At 39.3% G+C, this 12,072-nt stretch overlaps 1 protein-coding gene across 4 annotated transcripts in view; it reads left to right on the top strand.

Moving 5' to 3' along the window:
- The window catches only part of AKAP7 (A-kinase anchoring protein 7), a 144,259-nt gene extending 136,350 nt beyond the window's left edge, over positions 1–7,909 (top strand). For 2 of the 4 annotated variants that reach the window (XM_028125342.2, XM_028125343.2), the window contains one exon: positions 5,935–6,801. In XM_028125342.2, coding sequence (XP_027981143.2) covers positions 5,935–6,131 — 197 coding nt within the window. In that variant the 3' untranslated portion in view covers positions 6,132–6,801. The other 2 variants (XM_088024249.1, XM_028125341.2) reach the window with 2 other exon arrangements.
- The last annotated feature ends 4,163 nt before the right edge of the window (positions 7,910–12,072 follow it).

Here is a 12,072-nt window from a genome sequence, read left to right as displayed (position 1 = left end):
GTTTTGATTTGAATTTCCCTGATGGCTAATGATGATGAACATTTTTTCATGTGTCTGTTAGCCATTTTTATGTCTTCTTTTAAGAAGTGTCTGTTCACGTCTTCTGCCCATTTTTTGACTTATTTGTTTTTTGGGTGTTGAGTTTGAGAAGTTCTTTATAGATCTTGGAAATCAGCGTTTTGTCTATAGTGTATCTTCTCCCATTCTGTGGGTTGCCTCTTTATTTTGTTGACTGTTTCCTTTGTTGTGCAGAAGTTTTTTATCTTGATGAAGTCCCAAAAGTTCATTTTTGCTTTTCCTTCACTAGCCTTTGGAGATGTATCTTGAAAGAAGTTGCTGTGGCTGATGTCGAAGAATGAAACTCGACCATTCTCTAACACCATACACAAAGATAAACTGAAAATGGATGAAAGACCTCAATGTGAGACAGGAATCCATCAAAATCCTAGAGGAGAACATAGGCAGTAACCTCTTTGAAATGCTATTTTAAACTATGCTTCAGGTAAAAGGAAGGTAGCCGTTTATCTTAGAGGTCACTGTGGAGACATACATTTATTCAAGTAGTAGGCAGAAGAAAAATACAGTATAATTTTAATCTTAAGCTGCCTCTTGTTAATTAAGTTGAACTAAGTCTGTTGAAAGTGGGACTACAAATATGGTCTTACTGGAATGGAGATACATGTTTTTTGAATTGCTGCCCACTCTCAGGGCTCTGTGATGAACCTTCCAGTAGGGTCTTAGTCTTGAGGATGCTTTGTGGAAATCGTAAGGTGGAAATCAGGACAGATCTGAAAGATTCATTTATAAATTTCTTTGGTTTTTTGGTTGATTGGTTAGTTATTGTAGATGGTTAATATTTGTCCCATAGGCTGGATATTTTGTCATATTGACCAGGTTTTTCAAGCCAAGTGGTTGGAGATTTTCACATGACTATTTGGATTACTCTGGAATTCTCTGCTCTTGCTTTAAATTTTTTTCTTCTTCTTGCTTTAAATTAATATTAAATGTAAATTTCTGGCCAAGGTGTGCTATCCTTATAGCAAGATAGCAACATTTAAAGTCCTTTAAGGACTTTAGTCAACAGTTCATTGAACTGTTCATTGAACTCTCATGAGTGAGGGATGACTGAGAAGCCTAGGACATGGTTTCTCTACTCAAGACCAGATCTTTAGCAGAGCGGACAATCAGTAGTTGTTGAATAAATATATTAATAAATAATGCTCATAATTTGTGAAGAAACTAAGAAAGGAAAACCAGCAGGACTTTGTTTTGTCCTCTGCTGTGTCCCCGTAGGCTAGAATAGCCAGGTATATTGTAGGTCCTCAGTGCATATGTGAATGAATAACCAAATGACCATGTACCGTCCCTGCAGCCAGAGTTCTTGGAGCCACTTCCAGCTGGGTTAGTCAGGGAAGACTTCATGGAGCAAAGGGATTTTGATTAGAGAAAGGGAGGGCCATCTAGAAATAGAGGGTGATGCGGAGGATCCTCAGGAGAGGTTGGAAGCTGGCAGTGGAAGCACAGCAATGGAGGCTGATCACCAAAGGTAAATTTTAGAAAGCTTAGGAAGACTGGTTTAAATTTTCCTGTAGAGACAATGGAGACTAACAGGGACATTTTAGAAATATTAATCGAGAGGAGAAGAGAAACTGTAAAAAGCACATTGTTGGGGCTTGTGATTAAATGGGTTGATGAGGGAAATGAAGCAGTTAGAGATGGTGACAGTCTTGTTTTGAGCTTACTTGACTTGGATGATAGTAAAAGCATAATCAGAAATCGGAAGGTCAGAAGGGGAAATTAACTTTTTGTGGGAAGGTTTTTGTGTTTTAAACCTCTTAGTGTTTGAAGTAATGGGAACACTTCATAGTAGACTGAGAAAAATCTCAGAAACACAGATTATTTGACTGGAGGCATCTTAGAGAGTGAGTTATGATTAGACTCCAATACAACCCTCTGTCTTACTGATGACGTGTCAGTGATGTGATGACTGATTATCTTAAAACTGACAAGTGTAGGGAACAATCCAGAGGAATGCGTTCTCTGGCCTGGGTGCATGGCACAAGTAGGGTGACAGGATGCAGTCATTTCCAGTGTTTTGGAGGGTACTTAGAGTATACCTTCATTTGCAGTTTGAGTTTCCCCTTCTTAGCTTTTTTATGGTTTTTTGTTTTGTTTTGTTTTGTTTTAGACAGAAGAGAGTACGTGAGCATGAACTGGTGGGGGTGGGACTAACGGAGAGAGAGAGAATCTTAAGCAGACTCTCTGCTAAGCATGGAGCCCAATGCAGGGCTCGATCTCACCACCCTGAGATCATGACCTGAGCTGAAATCAAGAGTCGGGCACTTAACCAACTGAGCCACCCAGGTGCCCCACCCTTTTAAGTTTGAAGAGCCATTGTACAAATAGTTCCAGATAGGTAACACATTTGGAGGTATCAGCTATACAGTATAAACACTATCTTGTAAGATTAAGATAAAATCCTTTAAGTATTACACAATATGTTCATTCCTTCTTACTAATAAAAATAGTCTTAAATTGCCCCAAATATGGTAACAGTAATGAATTTCTTTATCTTTCTTTTGATAATATCCTGACATATTTAGGTTCAGTAACTTCTATGTAGGTATTATGGAGTTGAAGCTTACTCAATTCTAAGCATATTTTGCACCACAAATGTTCTTTCTAGAACTTTTGATCATGAGTCTGGAGTGCCATATTGCCACTTCTGAGGGGAAAGCCGTTGCTAAGGGCTCCCACTGGTAGCAAGTCTAGATGAGTCTTTAAGCTATCTCTCGTCTGCTTGGATGTTTCTAGGAATGATGGTTATAATCAGAGTTGGTCCTGGACATGTGTTAAATAGAAGTGGTGGGGCTCAGAAGGAGGGTTGGAGACCAGTTCTCACCCTTAGCATATGCGCTTTTGTACTTCAATCCCTTTCATATGTAAGGATAGAAGATAATTATCCATCCTCCAGCTCACACCCTTAGTAACTGCCTGTCCCAGATCTAAGATTGCAAGTGAAACACTGGGCTTTTGGCTTCTGGAGGCCATGGGTGATATTCCAAAACTGAGCTGCGCTTTATGTGTGAGCAGTCTAGTTACTTCTTTTTCTTCCCCAGCTTTATTGAGATATAATTGACATATGACACTGTGTAAGTTTAAGGTACAGAATGTGGTGGTTTGATACACCTATAGATTGCAAAATGTTTGCCACAAAGACATTAGTGAACACATCCTTTACTTCACATATTTGTATTTTAAGATTGTTGGTATAGTGAGACCGCTAAAGCTCTGTTCTCTTGCAGCAGTCACGTGTACGGTACAGTGTTGTTAACTATAATTGCCATACCGTCCATTAGATCCCCAGAACTTACTCATCTTATAACTGAAAATGTGTGCCCGTTGGCCAACACGCCTCATTTTTCTGTCCTTGCTCAGTCCCTGGTAACCACCATTCTACTTTCTGTTTCTAGATTCCACATATAAATGAGATCACACAGTATTTGTCTTTCGCTGTCTGACTTCTTTCCCTTAGCATAATGCCCTCAAGTTCCATCCATGTTGTCACAAATCGCAGGATTTCCTTCTTTTTATGGCTGAATATTGCATTTTATATAAATACCACATTGCATTCTCTTCATCCATTCATCGACAGACACTTAGGTTGTTTTCTTGTCTTAGCTATTGTGAGATATATTGTGATGGACATGGGAGCACAGATATCTTGTTGACAATATGATTTCATCTTCTTCAGATATATACCTAGAAGGGGGATCACTGGATCATATGGTAATTCTACTTTTAATTTTTTGAGAACCCTCCATACTGTTCTCCATCATAGCTTCACCAATTTACATTTCCATCAACAGTGCACAAGGATTCCCTTTCTTCCACATCCTTGCCAGTGTTTGTTACCTCTTGTTTTTTTGATAATAACTATTTAATAGGTGTGGGGTAATATCTCATTGTGGTTTTGATTTGCATTTCCCTGATGATTAGTGATATTGAGCACTTTTCATGTGCTTGTTAACCATTTGTATGTCTTACTTGGAAAAATGTCTATTCACGTCCTTGGCCCATTTTTAAATTGGATTGTTTGTGTTTTTGCTTGTGAATTGTATGAGTTCCTTATGTATTTTGAATACTAACCCCTTCTCAGATGTATGATTTGCAAATATTTCCTCCCATTCTGTAGATTGCCTTTCATTTTGTTGATTGTTTCTTTTGCTGTGCAGAAGATTTTTAGTTTGATATAATCCCACTTGCTGATTTTTACTTTCATTGCTTGCTCTTTGGTGTCATCCAAAAAAATCATTGCTAAGACCAATGTCAAGGAGCTTTTTTTCCTTTGTTTTCTTCTAGAAGTTTCTGGTTTTAGGTCTTATGTTTAAGTCCTTAATCCATTTTGAGTTAATGTTTGTTGAGTGTGCATAAGATAGGAGTCCAGTTTCATTATTTTGCATGTGGATGTCCAGTTTTCCAAGCACCGTTTATCAAAGAGACTATCCTTTTGCCATTGTGTTTTCTTGGCTCCATTGTCAAATATTAGTTGACTGTATATGTGTGAGTTTATTTCTGGGCTCTAGATTCTGCTCCATTGGTCTATGTGTCTGTTTTTATGCTAATACCATACTGTTTTGATTACTGTTGGATGTTCTGTATATACCTGTTAGGTCCATTTGGTTTAAAGTATAGTTCAAGCCCAGTTGGTTTTCTGTCTGGATGATTTATTCATTGTAGAAAGTAGAATATTAAAGTCCCGTACTATTATTATAATATGCTGTCTGTCCCTCACTTTAGATCTATTAGCATTTGTTTATCATATTTAGGTGCTCGAATGTCTTTCCCTTCAGTCATCTGCCTTCCTGGGTCAGCAGCTCAGTGGAAGGAGATGAGGGACTGAATGGGCATGAGAGATGAGCTCCTTGTGTTTTTTCCCAGTTAATGGAGACAAGGAAGAGAGTGAATGGGAAATGTCTGGCATAGGAGGAATAGGTGAGAATCAGCCCTTTTACAGTAAAATGAAAGGTAGAATAATTAAACCTTCATCATCACTAGCAGGGAAGTAAAATGGCCATAAAGTATTTTTTAAAAGATTTTATTTATTTATTTAAGAGGGAGAGAAAGAGAGAAAACGGGCGAGTGAGCCAGAGCACAAGAGATCAGGGGGAGGGTGAAGCAGACTCCCCTGCTGAGCAGGGAGCCCGATGTGAGGCTCAATCCCAGGACGCTGGGATCATGACCTGAGCGGAAGGTAGATGCTTAACCGACTAAGCCACCCAGGTGCCCCATGGCCGTAAAGTATTAACATCTAGTAATTTACTCTCATCATCCTAACTCTTGAAGAGTTTATTTCTTAAATTGCAGTGATCACACTGAGAGTAAAAAGAATATTAGTTTTACAAGCTTATTTTAAACCAGTTCCTAGTGGGCGTGCTGAGAGTTGATTAACAACCAACCTATGGGCCAAACATTTAAAACACTAGTGATCCTAAGCAGTTAGTTGATTGGGAAATCTTGATCACTTGACATTTGGCAGTGGCGAAGGAAAAGCAGACGCAGATCTAGTTGGTGAATTCACATGCCTGAGGCTCCAGGTGATGGGCACATGGACTTTAATAGTAGCAAATAGCCATGGATGAGAGAAGAACAAAAATTCTAGAAATGGGAAGCTTCCAGCATGGCAAGGTGGCATATTTTTAGATTGGGGTTAATGAATTACTTTTCAATCTGAAATCTTCAGGAATAGGCAGTTTCCTGTTTCTGCAAATACCAAATGAAAGGCCAAGCCAGTATTCTTGGATTTATAGATCCAATTTACCAGATTGAAAGGACACTTGCTCTCTTTAACTAAGCGAACTAGCCGGCCCCTGCATGCCAAGTTTCTGTGGCAGTATGACCTCAGTGACCTCTCTTCTCTATTGTGGAATGTAGGTGATAAGAATGGAGGTGAGCCCGATGATGCTGAACTGGTAAGGCTCAGTAAGAGGCTGGTGGAGAACGCGGTGCTCAAGGCTGTCCAGCAGTATCTGGAAGAAACACAGAACAAAAGCAAGCCAGGGGATGGGAGCTCTGTGAAAACTCAAGAGGCTGATAGGAATGGCACTGACAGTGACAACAACAGGAAGTGAGAGCCCAGTGCAGGCAGGCCCCCGCTGCTCCGTGAGAAGCATCCCGCTCCCCTCTGCTGGGTCAACGGACTAATTTGCATTGTGCTGTTTCAGTGTCTCTTGTCCAATCTGTGGAGATTGCCCACCACTTTCATGATCAATGTGTTCGCATTTCTGAAACACAACAGAAGAGAAATGGAGTGCTGGGACTAGCAGAGGAGATTAACTTACAGAAGAATGGCCCAAGTTTCACTTGTCCTCTGCCATGGCCGAGGGAGAGGGGGGAACTTTGGGTTATGCCTCGTGGACTCAAAGGGCATGGAAAGGGCCTGGCCATCAATGGAATACTGCCATTTATATTGCTTAGCAGGGCATTTGACCACTTTATCTGAGGCCAAAACACACACACAGCTAACAAGTGCTAAGTTTAAAATAATCACTGTTGAAATCGTTTTCCATACTGTTGGTCCATAATGTCTCACGTCTGTCCTACATCTGCTGTTGCTATGAGGTGATTTTTATTTACAGTCAATTGGTTTCATGCAAATGATATATTTTTGGCAAAATGCAACCTTTTCTATAAAACGTGGGCAACATCTTACAGGTTTCTTTTAACCTTCTTTTGATAAGTCAGTGTGCCATATTTCATGTTTTTCACTGGCATTTGTATGTAAAATGTATTATATAATTTTTTTTTCCATAGGCAAGAAACCTATTGGACTCCGGGACTTAATTAATGAAGCTTTGCATCGAGAAAGGATGAGTCTGAAGTCCAAAGTGAAACAGATAAAGGAACTTTTGTTAAAGCCTGAGACTCAGGCCAGGATTAGGAGGGAGCTTTTTGAAGGAAGATCTGTTAACAGCAGTAATCAAGGAAACCAGGTTGATTTCAGTGTAACTTTGACATAAGCTCTACATTACTATCATGGTACCCTAGTCAATGCAACCTTGTCAGATTATTTCATAGCTCTTTGGTAAATACCAAAGAAGTGTTCTGATAGTGTCTACACAACAGGAAACCAACATTTGGTAAGGAATGAACAATTTCTTGCCAAAGAAAACTGATTGTGCTCTGTTATTTTTAAAGCTAAACTTGTGTTTCAGCATGTTTGTTTCTGTAATATCAAGAGTTATTTTATAGAAAGGACTTAATTAGCTGTCGTGAGATGTTTCTTGGGTTCTCACAGATAACACATACAGACTGTGAAAAATCATTTACATACAAAAAATACAGTATTTTAAGGGTCACTTGCCTTCTGTTGATGTGATTTTTGTTGTTAAATCAGAAGTAGTATTGTCCACACAAGTCTATACCTAGTGTTACTTTTAATGGAAATTTGAATGTTTATTGAACACTAGTACTTGAATGAACATTTCTAAGTGTAATTCTTACAATTACTGGTTAAGAATGTTTTATAACATCCATATGTATTATTTTTCAATGATCAAAATGTAGTTTGCTTTTTCATTTCTTAATGAATAAATGTTTGGGATTTTTATTTTCTACTTTTCTGAAGAGAAGCCCTAAGTCTTACTGTATCCCTTATAATCTGAATTTGTTTGCACTGGTTCATTTTTAAAGACAATTCTTGAAAAATTTCCCCCCATATGATAATCACTGGTAACAGCTTTTTCTGTAGTCATTGCAAAATTGCTGCTACTAAGAGATCATGATGGAGGGGAAATTGGAGATCAAATATGTAATCATTTCAAATGTAAAATCCAGTTTACTCATGGATTTTAGCTATTTTTTCACTGGGTAAATTCGACATTTATTTATAAATGAGTTTATGCATTTTCATGCCTCTTAATAAATGTATTGTTTTCCCTTATTGCCTCTCCTCACTTTCTTTCTCATTCTTGGAAGTTGTTGGCTCTGTGCTGGCAGAAGGAAGTCATAAACAGGAGCTCGGATAGTTGTAGTGTTTCTTCACCTTTATTTATGCCCTTCTTCTTCATGCTCAGAGAGCAGTTGCCAGAACACCTTTCAACTTCAGATTTTTAAAATCACCTCAAATCAGTCAGCTTCACAGAGAATTAACAACAGAACATTAAATGCAAAGAAAATCTAAATAGCATCCCACAAACTGCTAATTATGTGTCAGTGAAGTGACAGCAGGAGCAAAGATGAAAGGAGTGGATCCTTCCAAATGTAAGACAGGGAGCTGCTTACCATGAAATCCCTTGGGGGTAGAGGGCTCTCCTGCTCGAAGACAGCTTCCTTAAATAAACCCATAAGATAGGAAGCAAAGATATTTTGGGGCCCACCTTGTTTTTCAAATGAAGAAACAGACTCGAGGAGACTGAGTGCCTAACGCAAGGCCGCTGCTGCTGGGAGCTGGCTGAGAGCGACAACCTGGGGCCCCTTCTCAATGTTCCAGGGCTGTTTTCACTGTCCCCTAATCCAGGGTAACAGGATTTCAGGAGAAATAGCTTTTCTCAGCCTCTATCCACAAATGTCTTTATCCTCAAGGAGCTGTTCGAGTCCTTCCAAACAACTTGAAAGGCTGAAAGAGTGTTCTTTTTTGCCATCTGGGGTCACAGGTCTTTAGTTAAGAATCTTCGCTTCCATTGGTTCCATGTCTGTGCACCAGATGATTTAGGCACATTGTGACATTTTTCCCTTCGGTGACCCTCCTAGGAAGTTACTAGGACTGTTTGACAGATTAGGAAGCTAGGAAACTGGGGCCGTAGATGGTGAAGTGGCTGTAAAGCTAAATGGCTATTTATAAAACTAATAGAAGGTAGGGCTTCTTGAGACTTGGGTCTCCTACTTCAAAGCCACCGTCTTTCCACAATGCAACACGTCTTCTCCCCACCAAGTACAATGCATTTCATGAGTAAAGGATGGGTAACAAAGAGCGTCACTTTCTTTTGACGAAGTCAGCTCCCTCGCAGTCCTGAAGTTCTAAAAGGTATATGAGATCTGTCAGCTGATAGAATGGAACTGGCAGGGGAGGGAGGTGGAGGGAACCCCAGATATTTAATTTAGGGATTAAAGATTCTAATTCTTATCAATGAAATCTTCATCTATGCAGGTTTACAAAAATAATGGAAAATACACAATAAAACATGTTTTCTTCATAGTTCCATTCTTAAAAACCAAGTAAGAATTTGTAAAAAATCTAAGTTTGGGATCTGAAATATTCAAAATGACCTTTACCCCACTAATTAGAGTCATAGAATAATCGCTTGTCGGGTCCCATCACCAGAATATATTGTCCCAAAATGGTAGTAGTTGGGTCTCGGTTTGGTCCAGGAGGTGCATTGTGACTTCTAGACCTTCCACCACTGAGAAGTGATTTTTTAAAAAAATAACTTGAACTCACAACCCTGAGATCAGGACCTGAGCTGAAATCAAGTGTTGGATGCTTTACATTCTTTTCTATTTGTGGTAGTTCTCATCTTGAGGCAGGGAAACTGCAATAGTACATACATTTATGACAAAATTCCAACATTTTTCAGTCACTGGAGAAATAGTAGATCCTATATGAATATTTTAAGGGATGTTAAAAAGTCATATTTGCAACAGCAGGACAAGATTCTGTCAGCTTTGAACTTGGTCCTATTTATAGACGCTCATATTACTGTATTAATCTACTTCTCAGTCTAGGCTAACTATAGCCCTTTGAGATATACTAGATTTATATAGAGAGCATACTTAAGATTCAAACCGTTCACTCCAGAACCGCAAATGTGCCTCCACCCAGTGATTCCAGCAGCCAGATGTCCTCCTAAGGAGGTAAATAAAGCAGTTTTAACTTGATATTCTAGGTATCATTTCAGACCTATGACCAATAAGATATATTTGCACTTTTGCACTCAATCACAGGTACATAAACCAGCTACCACATTAGGTCACAAATTAAGATTTATTTCATTATATAATTAAAGACAACAAACCTATAGTATATCCAAACATAACTTGAATGGATAAATCTGTTGTCAGTCATTGTTTTCATCATATTCAAGAACTCTTCTCTAATAATTTTTTCTTTGAACAAACTCTAGATGCATTTCTGAACCCAATTTTTCTCAGGTAAAGAGAATCCATATAAAAAATAAATAGACCCAATGTACTTAAAAGAAAATAGTTTCCAAGTGCCTACATGAATTTGATAGCAGCACATATGCTAACAAGACAAAGCCTTGGATTATTTCATTCACAGTAAAAATGAATATTAAAGAAATTCACTTTGAGTCAGCGAATTTAAAATTCTGATGCTAGCTACAGCACTTTCCCCCCAGATCACTGTTCTGGGAGTAAAAAGGTAATCTGAGAGCTGAAGGAAGGTGTTAATTATCATCACCAGCGTAATACACTCAAAACTACTTATTTGCATCTGTTAGGCGCAACTGATAAGTTTAAGCAATTTAGGATGATTTTAAAATGTAAACTGCAGTAGTTATTCTTCTATATATTCTGTCATTAGTCATTTATTGGAAGGTCATTAAGTTCTGTTACAGCATAAAGCTAGGAATAATACAAGTGAGGAATCAATGCACGCTTCCCAGTAAACTTACGTTGCTTTCCCTTTAGTGGTTCAAATTATTTCTGAAAGCCACTCTCCTACCTATGTATTTCCATGTTATGCAGTATCCTCTGACCCATCTGCTTGCAGTCCTGTCAACTTGAGCAACTATATGGCATCTGGGGCTCTTGTTCTGAAGTAGCCTCATAGCGAATTGGCACGACTCTTTGGATTATTTCCCACACTTCCTGCCAAAAACCATGTGGGCGCATAGTCGCCATGATAATGTCTTTGAATCAAAGCGCACTGCCCTTTCTTTGCTTACTCTTTAAACCACATAGGTGGTAACTTATCCATAATTTAAAAAAAAATTTTTTTTGGTAAATGCTCGTGTGGGATCTATAAAGCTCTAGGTGGTGAAAGGACAAAGAATAAGTCTTATTGCTGGACAGGAATTACAGTGCTTAGAAAGGAAACATAAGTGATATGTATGCACCACTCCAAAAAATATCTGATATGGTAATTGAGACAGAGAAAATAGAATGAATATGGAACAGTGGGGAGAAACTAAGTATATCTTTTTAAGACTCTGGAAGGCAAATTTTGAAGCTATTTTTGTCAGGTTCATGCTTGAGAAATATCTTTATGGAAGGGCATGTGATAAGGGCTTTGGATGATTTCAGGGATTGTGTCACACTTAGTGATCTCCCAGCCTCTTTTGAACACCTTCCTATTTGAGGGGAACTTCCTGCCTTGTGAGCCCTGTTTCCCCAGGGTAGAGGGCCTGAGGTAGAGGCCAAGAACTCACCTTCTCAGCCTTCTTTGTCACTGGGGTTCAAACCTGGGCTGACCTGGGCTGACCCTGGGTCACCTGGGCTCCACCAAGCCAGAGCGTGACTCTGCATGGACAGTGGAGAGACAGACATCCAGCTCTTAGAAACAGTAGTGGCAAAGATGCCCTCTGGGAGCTCCCATACCCTGTGTGGGTGGTATACAGTGGCAGAGGTCACAGGGCTCCCCTGGAGCAGCTGGTGGTGTAATGGAGCCCTTTTCCTGCTGTTTGGCCACCCAGCCTGATTCTCTAGACCTTCTGGGGATTCTGTGAGCTATGGAGAATCTTTTACTATCAAGTTCCTTTTCCACTTAAGCTAGCTAAAGTTGGTTCTATTACTTGCAACTAAAACTCCCAATTTATACCAGCTACACTCCACTGAATCAGTGTTCCCACACAAAGCACGATTGGCATGTTGAATTGGACACTTCTCTGTAGAGTGGGTTGGTCCTGTGCATGGTAGGAAGGTACCATTCCTAGCTTCCAGGCAGTAAACGTCAGCAGACTTCAGTTATTATGACAACGAAATATGCCCCATGCATTTCCCAAATCCTCTCCAAATGGGGGTAACATTTATGAGCAGAAAAGAGTCAGGATTCCTTTTCATGCCCATTTTTTCAACAAGTAATTTAGGCCTTAAAGAGGACATGCTCCCTGG

Source organism: Eumetopias jubatus, unplaced genomic scaffold (assembly GCF_037043125.1).
Source record: "Eumetopias jubatus isolate StellerSeaLion01/CBP00866 unplaced genomic scaffold, mEumJub1_p1.0 scaffold_6, whole genome shotgun sequence".
NCBI lineage: Eukaryota > Metazoa > Chordata > Mammalia > Carnivora > Otariidae > Eumetopias > Eumetopias jubatus.
The sequence above is the reverse complement of the archived record's forward strand: the minus strand, read 5'-3'. Positions and strand labels throughout refer to the sequence as shown.